Below are 16,993 nucleotides of genomic sequence, written 5' to 3'. Positions count from 1 at the left end.
GTCCATTTTTCTGACATTAATGTGATATAAAGACCAGGATAGTAAACCATAACTTTAATGGCGACAATATTTAAGCGAAATCGTTTCTGCCCTGATGACTTTGAGCGTAAACCAAATATGGTGCAACATGTCCAAACAGCCTAGCCTTAATAGTTGATCTTATATTTGTCGTAGGCCTAATGCTTTTAAGGGTGTCGTTTGACAATAGCACGACGTAAAGGCCTACATGACTATTTTAGTATGTATGTGTGAATAACCCCGCTTACGAAATTCCGTATATCTCATGCGTATTTAGTGCTATATACTTTGAGAACTTTGAATTTAGTTACGCCATTTTACTCCTAAAAATATTAAACACTGGTCTCAACCTTGCAATTGTGTACTATTTAAGTGTGTTATAACTTACAGATACATATCAAGGGATGTTCGACATTTTATACAGTTTACCGATACACGATATTTTGGTCAAGAGCATCGATCCGATACCAAATGACGCTATGCTCAAACAACCAAAATAGATAATATTGAAACGGTTAAACAAAAAATAACTTTTCCAGGTTGCTAGGACAAAATTTGCATTAGCGTTAATACGTTTATTTACAACGAGTGATAAACCTACTGTTGATTTCAAGGTAAAATCGCTGCTTTTGATTGCAAGTTAAGGCCAAAATTTCTATATTAATTTGGTATCATTTCGGCACAGATGATATCCTAATATGGACGAGTAGCCCTACCATCACATGACATTGGGTATCGGCCTTGATATGACATTATCGAACATCCCGAGACCAACTACACTCCCCACAAATTGATTTTTATAAATATTAAGGACCAATGTGCAGAAATGTGTATGCAAGAGAGGAAGGTTTTATTTCGTGTCCAATAAAGTGCATAAAATCGCTGATTATTCGGTAGTAATGTTACACACACAACGGAAATTAAGATAAACAAAAAAAAAACGATATATATGCAGAAGGAAATGTTTGTTTAGGTTGTGGCGAAGCTTCAGAACTAGACGAAATCGGAAACACGATTAAATAAGCGCAATTCCACAGCACAAATGGAGAATATATCGTTTAACAACAAAGCGCTTAATGTCGCAATTATTTTACGGATACCGGAATAGGCGATCTTTAAACCAGTGCTTATCAACCTTTTTTTCGCGGCGACCCAAATAATAAGCTTAAGTATAACAGCGAAGGCACCCAAATATCTTCAGTGAACATATGCAAGCCAACAAAACGTAAGACAAATAGCACTAATAAATTGAAATTTAATTAATATTGACCATGTTTTCGTATTGCTCCAGCCATTTTATATAGAGTCTCAAGTATGAGATCTTGCTCAGAACCAATTTCAATAAATCTATAAAAGTACTTAGTCGGCGACTCGAACACATCAAAGGGCCACAAGTTTTGAGTCCCGACCAATAGGTTGAGAAACACTGATTTAAACCTCCGTATCGTCTTAGTGGTATTTTTTTATCGGTCGTGACAAAACATACGAAAACGTGCGCACATACAGATCAAGATTTCAAATAACACAAAATTGTTTCGGTCTAGTAAAACCATGCCGAAAATAGATCAGCAGGAAAAAACACGCAGCCGCAACAACGCTAAATAATAACAAATGCTTCTTCTGGAGGATAAATTGCACGCTCCCGAAAATTTCAAAGTTGGCATTTTTCCTTAAGCAGCAATAGCAACAGCAGCAGCAGCCAATATCGCGAGTGACGGAAAAACGTGTCACAAGGAACGTGTATACGGCGGGATGCAAATAAATGTGTATCACGTACCGACAAGCAAAATGCGGCAGACGTGCCTTGACGCTGTGCCCGTACTGCGTACCCTAAACAAGTCTTAACGACTTTTTTACAGATATAATTGCGACGCGCCGATTACCTGTATTAACTGTGTCGTAGACAAGCCGCATGTGTACCTATTAATATGATTCATACGGGCGATATAAGGTAAGTGTTATTTAAACTACACGTTGCTTTTCATGATAAAATAGGAGTTTTATTTACAGCGGTAAACGTATTTATATTATATTTCAAAAACGCTTAGTCCAGAAAATCTACACCCAAGGGGGCAACAATCGCTGTAACGCAAACGTGCCGAAAAAGAATAAAAAAAAGTATACGGTCGCTTATCGCTTTATGCAATAATCTTTTGTTGAGAGGTCATGCGTAAAATAGCAGAGAAAGGGTGCAAACACCTCCGTAGTTGGCCCTGAGTCACTTATTTGGGTCACCTTCATAGGCAAGCCTTATAAACCGAAATTTAATACGCCATACCTCTTTTAGAGGTCACTACAACCACTAATAACGGTAAAACCGCAGCGTGATTAAGAAGAACCGTGAACTCCATAATATATAAATATTAAAGCAGCCTATTCGAGCATTAAGAAATACACTGTATGAAACTCCCCGTTGTGTTGAAACTTCCGCATCGTCGGTTTAAAAAAGCACTGGGTTACAGGACGCACTTATGACCGTAAAAACATGTTCAGAATTTCGCGATAGCAGCGATGAAGTTCAAGCTTACAGCAATAGTCAACAAGCTTCGCAAAAGGACTCGCAAAGAAAAAGTATGTATATCCGCGACAAGTTATGAGATAATATTAACTCGTGTCAGTTTATAATGCATTTTCGTCTGGCCGTAAACCGCGCATACCTTGAATGAGGGGAACATTAAATGTTGTTAAATAACGACAAGGCGGCCAAAAACAATGAGAAATAACAAACCAGTCGATAGAAAGTTCGACCTCTGTTTTCCAGTCAAAGGTAAAAACAAACCCAAGAGGATTGTTAAAGGCCGTCTTGCATGCGCTTTACTTCTCCTACCCTGTTATATGCAGCAGTAATGACCAGTGCGACACGGAAATAAACTTTTACGATAATCGATTATTCGACGTAAACGCGCAAATAATCTCGTGAGGGCTTTTTGAAAAGTTTTCCAATGGAAATCTAAAAGGGTGTTCACAAGGGTGAGTCGAATGTTGTATGTCTACGTACCAATAAAGACGTATGATTCTTGCCGACAGAATTAATTAATTTTGATAAAAAAAAATTATGGATAAAAAAGTGAGGTGTAAGTTTCGATGTCAAGTCGTCGGTTTACTATTCATATTGAGCAGTATAAACTGTTCAAACACATTTTTCGACAAAAAAAATTATTTGACGGCCAGACATATTTGAGTGACACCCAAAGTAAACAGTCTTAAACTTTACAAAGAAATTGCAAAAAGTTGGAAAAAGTTGATACGAAATACGAAAAAACATACACATTTATAAATCTTCATAGTATAATGCACGACTTTTTCTTCTTGCGCCGCTCCGAACCGTAATTGCGATCGCTCGAGTTGCCCTTCGACGCAATGACGTCACCACCAGATTGTGTGACGTCACCGTCCAATTTGTGCGCGCGCCTCGCCTTGTACTCGGTGAAAACGTCGGGCGAGTAAGCGCCAGGGTCGCCATTTCCGTTTCGGACCTGGTCGGAAGTTTTTTCGATGACGTCATCGCGGTGCTTGGCCCCGACACCCGAGGCGTGGTCTGTGACGTCAGGGTTTTCGGTCGGTAACTGGACGCTGCTTCTGGTGGGGGGTTGACTTGGGTTTTGCGAGATTACTGACGGATCGAGCGAGGTGGAAGACTAAGGGAATATGGAATGTGGGTGTTATTACGTGGCAGAGAAATTGAAAGCTGTGTAAAGCCCGAAATGACGCATCTGTTCAACTATTTCTTGCATCGACACCAACCCAAATTGTAACAAAACACAGCTTTTTACGATTTACAAAAAACGTAGTTTACAAACCGTTTGACTCCCAAAGCTTGTAGCTATGAATGCTGCAAACAAAATCACAAAGAACTCTAAAAAAGGCTTTCACTTCGTTCGGGCGACGGACAAACAAAAATAAAAATCTGGTATCGGTTTGCAACATGCGGGTAAAACAAAACAACAAAGAATGCCATAAATGACGAAATTATTGTTCAAATTGAAAGTAGTTGAAACTTTAGGTTTGTTTATTCTATACATTTCGTTGTTGTTGCCGCTTGGGTTGTTGCTGTAATGCTTTGCGCGGACATAAAGGGCATTAGGTTTAAGAAAAAAAAGTTACAGCTGTTCGCCAAACAAAATAGCATTGAACCGAGGCAAAAAGTAAATTTTTGCATACATCGCTAAACAATAAGAAATAAAAACGTTTGCAAAGTTAGGTCTCACTTTGCTAAAGATTTGATTGTCGTTTTTTTAATTTACAATTTATTTTGTATTCATGCATTTTTTTGTCAACTTTTAGGTTTATTTAAAAAAACAAGGGTAATTTTAAATTGTAGTGAAGATATTAAATTCGCAGCGACCAGATTGTCGTTTTTTTAATTTACAATTTATTTTGTTTTCATGCATTTTTTTGTCAACTTTTAGGTTTATTTAAAAAACAAGGGTAATTTTAAATTTTAGTGAAGATATTAAATTCGCAGCGACCAGCTTTTTGAGCTCAAAGAAAAGCCGCTGTGATCATGTTACAGGCAATAAATCATACGAACGATTCGCTTTGCCAATGTTTTGCACTGAAAACAATTAGCCGCAACAATTACACAAACAACAAAAATGTGATTCGGCACAATGAAAAATAAACTAAAAAAATCGGATTAATTTAAATGAGGAATAAAAACGGAAATTTCGGACAAGGACAGGGTTGCATCTCACCACAAGGGGGCAGGCTACTTGTCGCTCTTATCCTTCTTTTTACGGGTGGGAAATTTTGGCAACGAGAAGAATTTGAACCCTTTCTTGGCGGTCGACTGAATGAATCATGAATGGTTATATGGAGTTATCCTGGACCTTACCGAGGGGTTTGATTTATTATCCTGGACCTTACCAAGTCAGGTTAGTCGCCTACCGCAGCATCAATACTTTTTATTACGGATGCTGGGTCCTCCAAAACGCTAGTCGTGTTTATATGTCCGCTTTAAAGGCAACCATGGGTCAACCTTTTCTCGAGAGGCACCGTCATTCAAAAGAACGTGAACCAGTTACAGTTTTCCGAAAAAAATTGTATCTTTTTTAATATCTGAGTGTTTGACTTGAATGTTGTTCGCCATTATTAACTATGGAGGGGCGTGAAAGGAGTAAGTTTTACGCACATATTGACACGCAAAAATGATAAAACTCCGTAGTAATCCTACTGTACACATTTCCAATAACATTATCAACGTTAATAAGTGTCCAACTGTCAGCGACTCGGCTGTACGCTACACATCATAATAGAACACCGGTCTTGCGGCATATACGCTATCGATTTTAAGGGCAGTCGCGGATAAATGCTTCATACACCCTACTCAAATTATTATAATGTGACCGCGAAAGCTGTGGACATTCACAGAACGCAGCAACTCGACTGTATCCATGCGTGAGAGTAATCCCCTTTAGGCAGACCTATTGAAGGATTCAGCGGATTTGGACTGGTTGGTGTTTAAGTGCGCTTTGCAGTCCAACGCATCACGTGCAATTAATTGCTAGATATAAAGCGGCTCATAGCAGTACACAAAATCCCACTATCAAAGGGTTTAAGCCCGACAAAATAATCGGTACGTAATTTTGTAACATGTGTGTTCCAGAAGTGTTACATGCTTTAAGTAAATAAAAGCAGAGCTTGCGAGGCTTGTTCGCGTGTCAGTCAAGTTTTCCAAACTTGACGTAAACACTTGCCTTATTTAATTCAGCGCACTAGCAAAATAAAAACATGATACTACGTCTACGTAAAAGCATTTTTTCTAGTTAAAAAATGTCAAACACTAAAAGTATAGAAATTTAAATGAACATAAAATGCAAGTTGCTAAGTAAGCGCAGTTTTACTCTGAAGCAATGCAACGCCGAGTCTTGTAAGTCATGACAAAACTGCCGCTGCATTTTTATCGGAACAACCGAAAAGTTGAAGCAAAACAACAAAGCATCTAAAAAACTTACAATGTCAGTTTCTGCGGTTTCCGGGGCACCGGACCAGAACTTCGCTTCCGATTTAGCCTCAACGGCGGAAATTCCAATTTTCTTGTCTCTTTTGCTCATTCGTTTGAAGGATTGCCTGAGAATTTTACACATTGTAACAAAGCAAAAAAAAAAAACATTTTCAGTTAAGCAATATGAAAGAGAGAAACGTAAATGCCCAAACTTAAAGCGGGATTTTTTTATTGTAAAATCACTCGCCAACTGAGCTGCAAGTTTTAGAACGGGACTGCGAGACTACAGCGATATCAAAAAAATAATCGGTGTTGAGGTGGCATTTCTTTACCGCAAAATCCAAAACAGCCAGCCCTGTTATAAACACAACGCTCGGCAAGACTGGAGCGCACAGTGTGCGGTTCCAACACGCAGGTCCAGACATATATCAACAAGAGTGTCGTTTTTCCGTACGGCTTGTCGGCCAATGTGCTGGATCAATTTGCTGAGTCTCTAGTCAAGCTTAAAGCTTTCGTCATGTAAACTTTGGAATGAGTATTTTTGAGTTTACTAGGGGGTAGCCGGGCAATTTGGAAGGCCTAGCTTGTGAGCCTGCCCATGGGTTCAAATTGCCAAACGGCGATGAGCAGATATATTTGAGTTTCGCGTTCAGTGATTGGGTGCAACACGCTGTCCCCATAAAGCGACGCACTGTCAAACATATAGTGTCAAAGAATTACTTTGTACGCCGCTCCCCCTATTATTGTTAGGGTAAAAAGAGAAGCGAGTTAAAGCCCTAATAAAGTAACATACACTAAACTGCATAAACGAACCCTGTGGCAATCATCCTTACCGACCATTTGGGAGGTAAAATGGACATGAAAACGGGAAATTTACGCAAACTGTAATTCTAATTCATGAGAGATAATGTTCTCAGACCTAAAAAAGCAACATAAAGGCTGGAAGGTATACTAATTAACCTGAATAAACACCCTAGCAGCTATTAAACAGACAACCAAAAATGAAACTTACCCCCGAATACCGGAGACCCTTGTACTTCCCGCACCAAGGTTTTTGCGGAAGAGCTTGGTTTTCTTTCGCGCGTTTTGGGACTTGAGCTTCGAAAGGAGGGTTTTGATTTCTTCGTCCTCCGTTACCTCTGCGAAAATTGCAAGGTTATTATAGAATAAAATAGGGTTATTTTAATAGTGTAACAACCACTTTCTTTGCAAATGACTTGATTTGTTACGGCAATGACTTGGAATGCTGCTTGATTCGGTATTTCCTAAAAACTACTTGAGTGGGGCTACAATACTGTGGTAAAATGAAAAGCCTTACGCCTAAACAATGCGTGATAATGTGTCTGTAAAACTGTGACTAAAAATAGTAACGAAACCCAAAAAGTGGAAACAATAAGCTATTTTCGACAATAGCTTGCAACGCGATAAAGATTTGAATTAAGCTTATATTTTTTCCATAAACTGTACTATTTTAAATAACATATGACATAATCGCAGTTCGCGTTCGTGCCGGTGTTTAAACGTTTTCGCGTACAACAACCGACACTCGCAAAACAAACAATTAATAAAGCGCGAAAACGCCGACGATCGTTGCGCCATTCCGATGTGAACACCGGGTCAGCATCAACTTAGTGGTAAAAAGTGCGACAGTCACCGACCATCTTTTTTGGCAAAATTACACATTGGCCCTCCATCGACTGACCAGCAAGACTCCTTGCGTGGTCGTGTCTGGCGACGGGCGATTGGAGCGCTGCATAATGGAAAGGGATTTAATTGCGGCAGACGCTCCCGTGGGAAATTCAGGTGCCGGACACGACAGTTACGCGCTAATTATTCCCAAGGTCTCTTGTCGGACGAATCGCATTGCGTAATGCACACAGAGCAGGCGACAACCAACCCGCCGGACGGGACGGCCACATATCAAACTTAAACTTCATCTAAAGTGGGCAATCGAATGTTGATGATGCCGGATTTAAAATGGCCTTCTTGCACTTGGCGACTGGCAATACAGACGTGAGCACCCTTGAAATCGGCCGAGTGTCGCAAACAAAATTTGCCACGCTGACAGGCAAATGTTTCGACGTTTAAAGGAAGTGGGTTGTCGTGGAGTGGCTTACGATGTTTTTGGAGATGTACGAAGTTATCATGATACCGAAAATTGCCATTTCTAGGTATCTAACGCCTAATAAAAGTGTGTTTCGACAAGATCGGGCATGTTTGTTACGAACTCAAACGCTTCCTGCTTGAAAGCGTCCAATCCTTCAGCTTATACAGAATTTTTTATGCAACAATTTCCAATGTAAGATTGATAGATTTATATGTGGACACAACAGGCCGCGATCAACAAATTGCCCAGAAGGCACTTAATAAATCAAACCCAATGACGCAAATTTACGTGGTACATGAATAGGCCAGTCCTAACTTGTGCTGGGTCAAACGAACTCATAAATCAATCAAGAGTTAGTATTAAAAAGCTGAACTGGAAACAAAACTTTTATTTCACACTGATTTGATAAATATACATTTGACCACATATTTTAAAAGTGTCTACTATAACAAGTTTTACTGAGCACATTATTGATACTTTGAAGAACACACAAAAGGGAAAAACAAAACGTACACACCTGCAGGAATTTCCCCCAAGTTGTTCTTTATGCTTGGATCAGCTGAGAATTCAACACCAAGAATTTCGACAATCTCAAGCTAAAATAAGTTTTTTTTTAAGTTTTTAATTACTATTGAACCCTAACCAATCATAATAATAACAAAAATTGCAAAAATTATAAAATCTTAGTTAAAGTTTATTGTAATCATCAACCTTAAAGAGCATGCCTTGAAGAGCATTTTCCCAATTCTGGGGTAAAGGTCGTATAAAAATCATTTTTCTCCAACCAAAAAAATACTCTGTAGTATTTTTGATAGATGTTTTAATTGTATTTGGCAAGCAGTAGCTATATTTTTATAAATGAATTAAATAAAAATTGTTTCACTGACCTGGCACCAACAAGCAGCGGCATGCAAAGGTGTCCAGCCATCATTATCTTGAAGATTTGGATCGCTTGTGTGAAGGAGAAAGTACCGCGTCAAATCTATGTAACCGTTGGCAGCGGCAATGTGGAGCTGTACAGAAAAACAAACAGTTTTTGTGGTATTCAACTGCTCTAGCAAATGTAACATTTCTTAAAGCAATGAGTTATCACATGACTTTTTGTAATTTCATTTAAAATAAAGTAATATTCAGAGAAAGAGCTGTACACATAAATTGGTGGTTTCCATTTAATTTTTATTTAGGATATTTTAGAAAAACAGTGAAAATTTGTCCTTGCCTTTATGCAAATTGACCTGGCTTTTTATAAATAAGCAACCGTTGGACCACACATGCCTTATCAAATTTCAACAGCACACAAACACGGCTGAAGTAAAAGCTAAAGGGTTACTTCAGACCATGAAACAATAGGTATAAGGTCTTTCCTATTACTATCGCATGTGACATCATATGGCTGTGTAACTTTCCAATTTCTTCATATAAGGGTTGCATGCAAGTCAACTCTGACTAGAGAAAGGAATGACATAAAACTCCTGCTGTTGATGACTCAATGAGGACAGGGCATGAGGTAGTGACTGATACATTAATGTTAATTGAATAGTATGGCAATTTGTACAAAATAAGGACACTGGTACAAGTGCTTAAGAATATTTCATAAAAAATTTTGAACAAAATTTATTTTTCACTAACTATTTTAAGCAGGCTAGCTGTTTTTGCAAATACTAAGTGTGATAAGCTTTTAGTGATCTGATGGCATAACAGACATTAACTTATACAATGTGTGGGAACGCAAAACCACTCCTAATTTCAGCTGCACTACACATTACAGTGGTAATACACAACAACATAACAAATGCAATGTGAGTGTGTTATTTTACTAAACAGAGAACTATTTATTCAAAGAGCAACTGAAGAACAAAGAGTGTCTATATTGTTGTATATTTTTTAGGTAAGCTCGATTTACAAAAAAAACACTAACTTTATGTTATTACAAATATAACAAATTTAAAGACATAAAACCCAAACAGGATAATTTGAGCATACTAAAGTTTAAATATGACTAAATGTAATGTTGTTAGAATATACAGCTGTTCACTCATTGACACAATAAAAACCCAAGCTTAGACAGTGTTTAACAGCACCACAATTGTATTTTGAGATATGCATGTCATTACAACGTTGTGGTGGATTTTGCAAGAGATTCATTGTGTTAAAAAATCCATAGTGATTATTATCTTGAAACAGACTTACAATAGTGGCACCGTCATCACCAGGTAGACTGATATCTTTGCCCTGGTCACAGAGCGTGGTTACTTCCTTTAAAATTGCTTGTTCCTTGGCTGACCGGGCATTGTTTATCTGCTCTTGCGTAATACCTGTGGTAAAAGGAAAATGGCTTGTGGTTTCCTAGGTATTTAATAGCACTTCACTTTCCTATTTATAAACCGGCATTCATTTGAAAATTGCAGCATAGCATAAAGTGTGGTAATTTATTATAGGGATTTGACAATACAAAAGAAAAAAAGTGTTTATGAATTTAATAATTTAGTGAATATAGAACATTTGGGCCTTAGAATGCCCATCAGAAAAACTGCTGTATTACAAACCGAGTAAGTTAATACTGGGATAGGCAAATAGCTGGTTGTGGGTAGATTAACTTCCTTGTATGTGGTTCAGACACAAAACTTGTGTTATTATATTCGTAATACTTCAACACCAGGCAAATGGTAAACAAATATTCTCATATCAATGAATACAAAAATTTTAATACTTGATTTTATATTATAAGGCTTTTGGGAAGTCAACATGTAACAAAACATCTTTGTAAATAAATTTAGAAAAACTTTTAAACACTTTGTGCAGCAATTAACTGAGCTGTAAATTACACACATACCAAAGCCAAGCTGTAAAATGCATAACCAATTAACCATATGCTATTTTATGATGTTAGTTTAGTAATACTTTAAATCAGTGATATGTTTATTTTTTTAACAAAATTGTATATCATTGACATAACTTCTTTTTTGTTACATTTAATTTTTGTCCAGTAACTTATTTTCTTTTGCATTAAATTTAAAAATATAAAATAGATATAATCTTCAAACCAGAAAAGCTGAAGAAAAAAAGGTTTTCAAGATAATTATATCAACCATTAAAATCAAAACGGTGTCCGGAAATATTTACTCCAATGCCAGGTACACCTCAAAAAGGCAACAGACTTTAAGTAAGACATTATAAAGCACTCAGGCCCAGTAGCCAGCCACATGACAACCATAATCTCATTATAGTTGAGTGCCAATGGAGCCAAATCTTTCAAAGTCATTTACCACAAAAATCAATCATGGAGACCTAAGCCATACTAAAACATAAAGGTATACACCTACAGTAGTACAACCACACCTTAATGGATCAATAGATGAATCTGTGCTTACCACTGCTTTTCTATTTTTCTTATATATTTAAAGAAATAGATTGAAACCTAAATATCTAATAAAAAAATGGAATATTTTGACCTCTAAATGAGAATTTTTGAGGAAATTTGTATTTTTATCATGGGTTTACACATAGTTTACTTTTGAGGTCTTGTAAAACTCAACGGTTCATTTATGGTCAATTACAGACTCAACAACAAAAGGATCGGTGCAGGCAAGCATGAAACTTTTGGCCAGCTAACTAAACTCGCACACATTGCATTTATTGTGGGGTTTCCGCTTCTATGCACTCTTCAAAGGTTAGTTTCGTTATGCAAAGAAACTGTCATTTAGGCTCAGCAACCATAAAAAAGGTCACAGGCATTTTTACAAAGGATGTTAGAAATAAGTTTAAAGCAAATTAACTTTAAAATTACCTAAATATACTAAAGAAAATATTTTTGAAAATACAGCATTGCGAGTAGTAAAGACCAAATTCATTTCCTAACAGACTTTGAATGTTGCAATTAAACTTCGCTTGTAATTAGGCTTTAAAGGATTAGGCTTTAAAAACTTAGATTTTAGTTACTGATTTCCAGAAAATTGTTTAGGATATAAATGTTTGAAATAAAAAAAACCTGCAAAATTCTTACCTTTTTGTGCCATTGCCAGTTCTATAAACTCCAAAGTATCCTCCTCTTCGCAAATGTCATAAGGCATATTGTTGTCAGCATTAAGGGCAAGTAAGTCTGCATTCCTGCAAATAACTATGGTTTATCACTTTTCAAGTTCAATGAAGTTAAAGTAAACAAAAAAGCATTTCATTGCTACAGCGGTGTTTTAATTTCCTCCGTAGACTCAATTTTCACTTTTTTGTATTTATTAAGTAACCTTGGTATGAGTTTTGCCAAATTTAGTAAAATAATTCACATATCTAGACATTTTAATTCAGGTTCTTTAAAGTAAGGTTTAGGTTTATGATGGATGACCAATTTTGAAACTTTGTGTGCCAAGGGCTGCTAAACATTTGCTGAGCAAACATTAGAACAAAAAATGAGCTTAGCAAATACATGAACAAACAAAATTGAAGGTGTACAACAGTTAATGGATGCAATTTGATTGCATGCTGTGCAGACATAAGATTTGGAAATAACGAAAAATAAATTGTTTTAAGATAATTAGAAAATGGTTATCTTTAATGAAAAATCAAATAACAATTACAAATACAATATTATGTTTTGGTTATCTCAACAACATAAAACTAGAAAAAACATTGTCTGAATGATGTGCTTAAATAAAAGCAATATTCTAACTGGGCAAGCAAATTACTGATATTAAGTTAAATGTTTAAGAGCACTGTACAACATTGCAACTTATTCTGTAACATGTAGTCTGATGTGCATACCTTTTTACAAGTAGGCGAGCAATGTTGGTGTGCCCACAGGTACAAGCAGCATGAAGTGGAGTCCAACTTTCACTATCCACAGCATTTACGTCAGCGTGATTGTCAAGCAGCAGTTCCACTATATCTTCCAGGTTGTCAATGCAGGCCTGTGGCACACACAGCATGATTTAATAAACAATTCCTGGTGGTATAGTTAAAACAACTTTTAGACAAACACACAAAAAATATTACTTGTTACAAAGAGAGAGATTAACTTATTTGAAAATTGCTAACTTTGAGCATCAAAATCACATGCGTCACAATTGCATGTTGGTATATATCAGTTTTTCTGTTTAAACACAAAAGTATATATTTGTAGCAAAACATAAGACGTATGTACTTTACTTGGCTATAAACAGTTAATTTGTGGTAAATCTGACTTATAATTTAATTTTTGGGGGGTTGAATGTTTATTTATACATTTACTAAATACTATTTTCCAACCTGGTGTAACGTCGTTAATCCATCATCATTAGCTTCATTTGGGTTGACTTTAGACTTTAGAAGTTCTTTAACTATTGATCATAAAAATTATAAATTAAAGATATATCATGGATTTCACAACAATATTTGTTGATACAAAAACATGTTTCACTTTTAATGCTTCAAATTGTCATTGCAAAAAATAAAAACTTAACAGTTAAAAAATGCATAGCCCCGCTCACAATTCAGAAATGTAGTAACATAGAAAAGCATGACCAAAGTCAATGTGCTATACCTTCATCAAAGTCATTTCTGGCTGCAGCTTCCAACAAAGTGATGCAGTCGCCAAACTTTATTCTTTTTGTGTGGCTTGATTTTGTTATGGAGTGATTGTTATTCTGGTGGAACTTTTGATCGTACTCATTCCAACGTTTCACTTGTTCAGCTCGCCGACGAGCAGCATGGTTTAATCTGTAAATAGAAAATATACACAGGGGTGCAAACTAATACAAGGGATTTTTAGATTACTGGAGTAGTATTAAAGATATTGGAGAAACTTTTCAGTACCAATAGAGCTGAGCCTAATAATGTCCATTTTAAATATCCACCAGTAAATATAATACTACATGTGCTACTTAAGAATTTAGTCTATTAAAAAATTGGCGAACCTGGAAAAATATTGAACTTTATGTTAATAACTGACAATGTGATTTTTTAAATTTAGGCATTTTGATATAATAAAAAAATGAACGAATTCCCAGTTTGCATGTGTTCATTTAAAAAAAAATAAACCCAAATAACAAGTTGTACTTAGTTACCTTTCATCTGTGGTCATTGCATTGATCACGGCCAATTCTGCTACCAAGGTTTCGTGACTGACCATGGTTGTAATTTACCAAACTGCCATACTAATAAAACCAGAAAATTAAACTATCATTTGTAAGCACACAACATCAATTGTTAAAAAATAATTAAACATTGTTTTATGAAAAAAAATGTCTGTAAGAAGCAACAATTTTTTTTATCATACTCCTGCTTTAATAAATAAAGGGCAATACATACTTATGTTAGTTACATCAAAACCATAGTAAAATATTAACATTTATTTTTGAGGATTAAGTGCAATAACGGGTGCAACAAAGCCTTATTTATTTTATATTTTTTCTGACTAAACATGTATCATATACATTTTTCAACCATCAACCTAGAAAAGGTTGGTCGACAGGGCAAATTTTAATGTTCTTGCTATATAATATTAGGCTTCTTGTTACATATTTTGTCAAAATTGGCAACAAAAAATTATCATTAGAATCTAGTCAATAGATTAGACAAGGTTTTAGTGAATTATTAAATCAGCCACTTATTTCACACAACCAGCACAATAGCCAAAAAAATTATATAATTTGATTTCATGAAGCAGCCTCACAATGAAAAACAGAATTGATTAGAATGGTTTGGATTACTTGCACCTTATTAAATGAATCGGTGCTGGTCTAGAATCCTACCACAAAACATAATATTTGGAAAATGGAGTTAAAGTGCGAGTTAGTGTCTGGGTAAGTTAAGCATATTGTTATTAAATAATAATACTTGACCCACCCACAGCCAAGCGCTAACCTGCACCCTAACCCAAACCTTGCACGTTGATTTAATAATAATTGACTGAATGCTGTGGTAGGATTCTAGACCAGCACCAAAGAATCCCTCACTTAATTGCTATCCCTTACAGGCTTTTAAATAAAAAAAGTTTTATAGGACATAAACTTACGTTTATGGCAATCGCGTAAGGTTTCACGCGCAAAAGCGTAGTATATAAACTCAGAACTTGCGCCTTATTATTAATATTATTTCAAATTAGCACAACCGAAGTTAATACAATAAATCCTAGCCGGAAGTGAGCCACTTGGCTATGTTATTCAAATCATGAGGCATTACTCAACCTCGCCATACCAGCTGGCGTCACATAGCTAACTTATTCACGGTTCGCAGTCTGCAAAAGAAATTCCTATTTGTGTTTTGATTCGCATCAGTGCACAAAAAGAAGAAAAATGATAGCCATGCACCAATGGACCCTGACCGGCTCGTGTAAAAATAAAAGTTAAATTTAACCCTAAAGTACTACACTAATCATATAGTATCATAATTTTGCTGAAGACTGTTGACTGTGAAGTTTTTATTCACTTTATTAACATATTTTTATATCCGCTGATTTTGCGACTCCTCCGTTTTTTTACCGAAATAAGCCTATACCCAGTTTCAGCGTATCTCTGATCGGTATTGGCATGACTTACCGGTACATTTATTTAATTATTAACCTTCATATTAAAAAATAGGTTAACGAATCGAGATTATCCTGTGCGTTATTATTTATCAATTACAAACATATTTTAAAAATATTTTAACAGCGCTAATTTTAGCATGGTATAAACTTCTTGAAATTCAAGTTGTGACGTCACATCGGAGTGACGACGCTTTTTAACAATTTCGGGTTCGGTTAAGGTTCGCGTTATTTCAAAATATTCGGTTCAGTTCCGGTTCGGTTACTTTAAATCTTACAAAAAACGGATCAGGTTTGGTTACGGTCCGGGAAAAATAAGCCTAAAAACGGTTCATAAAGTTCCGCTTCGGGTGAGGTTCGACTCCTTGATTTTATATCACCTATATAGGCTTATTTCTTTAAAATTTAGTTAAATGTCATTGTTATACGCGAAGGTAAATATTATTGCGTCAACAATTTTATAGATAGTATTTCCTTTTCATAAGGAAGATATGAAAACATAAATAACTTTCAGTTTTTTGATTTGCTTTGTGACATTTTTTAAGACAAGAAGGAAAATTAAAGTAACCAACGGAAGTGTATCAGTAGGCCATCGACTTATTAATCTAAGGTCTAAGCTATCTACGTATAACTCGAATATTTCAATCTTTCTTTTATTGAAACTTTTAAAATAGTAGGCCTACAGTATTTTAGGTACCGGTACCGTAAGTTTAATCAATATGTCAAAGCGAAAATATAATCAAAAAATATATAAAACATGGCTTTATTGCTTATTTGAGCAGCCACAATAATGCTTAGTTTGCATGAAAACTCTTTTGAATGAGCTATGAATTCTAAGTTTTCTTAAAGGTTATCGTTAGTTAAACCACTGAGAAAGGAAGGAGAGAAACGAGAGCTATTTGGCACGACTTGGTGAGAATGTAAAAAAAAACAGCGGTTAAACCAGACAGGACAGAGCTACTAAAAAGGCAGGAATAGTCAAAGCATTTTATGAAGTTTCTCTTCTCGTTAAAACTTAAAGTGTCTTACCATTGCTGAGTCGTTACCGCCTGATTGCAAAAAAAGATGTAGCAAAGTAGGACGGCGTATCTCTTCCAATGACACTGTAAAGCGCCGAACAAAAATGAGTTGCTCATATTTTACAGATAAGAAATTCCCCCCCAAAAAAAAAAAATTCAAGTTAAAAAAAGAGATTTAGAAAGAGAGATGAATGACTTTGTTCCGAAATATTTTTAAAACTCTTGCGAATAGATTGTTTTTTTTAATGAGCATGCATCTCTATTTTCAGATTTTTATCTCCTAGCTAGATGAAAGGACATGGATGAAAAACGTGAAAAATCAACAATATGGATTTTTCAGATTTCTCACTTTTCTACAAAAGCAACCAAATGATAAACCAAGTTAGTGAATTATTGTTTTCCAAACATGG

At 35.9% G+C, this 16,993-nt stretch overlaps 1 protein-coding gene across 2 annotated transcripts; it reads right to left on the bottom strand.

Annotated features, from left to right (window-relative positions):
- Window positions 1-2,392: 2,392 nt before the first annotated feature.
- On the bottom strand, window positions 2,393-14,272 carry LOC146161204 (protein phosphatase 1 regulatory subunit 16A-like). Of its 2 annotated transcripts, XM_083384147.1 has the most exons (12): window positions 14,105-14,272; window positions 13,582-13,757; window positions 13,308-13,378; window positions 12,825-12,970; window positions 12,073-12,176; window positions 10,260-10,384; window positions 8,957-9,082; window positions 8,587-8,665; window positions 6,975-7,101; window positions 5,973-6,087; window positions 4,713-4,807; window positions 3,526-3,656 (listed from the first exon to the last, which is right to left on the bottom strand). In XM_083384147.1, the coding sequence occupies exons 1-11, from the start codon at window positions 14,167-14,169 to the stop codon at window positions 4,727-4,729; spliced, it is 1,215 nt and encodes a 404-aa protein (XP_083240273.1). In that variant the 5' UTR covers window positions 14,170-14,272; the 3' UTR covers window positions 3,526-3,656; window positions 4,713-4,726. The 2 variants fall into 2 exon arrangements, with proteins under 2 accessions (XP_083240272.1, XP_083240273.1); XM_083384146.1 differs by lacking the exon at window positions 4,713-4,807 and having other exon boundaries at window positions 2,393-3,656.
- Window positions 14,273-16,993: the final 2,721 nt, after the last annotated feature.

This window comes from Ascidiella aspersa, chromosome 3 (assembly GCF_963924565.1).
Source record: "Ascidiella aspersa chromosome 3, kaAscAspe10.2, whole genome shotgun sequence".
NCBI classification, from domain to species: domain Eukaryota; kingdom Metazoa; phylum Chordata; class Ascidiacea; order Phlebobranchia; family Ascidiidae; genus Ascidiella; species Ascidiella aspersa.
Note: the sequence above shows the minus strand (reverse complement) of the source record. Positions and strands in the feature narration are given on the sequence as shown.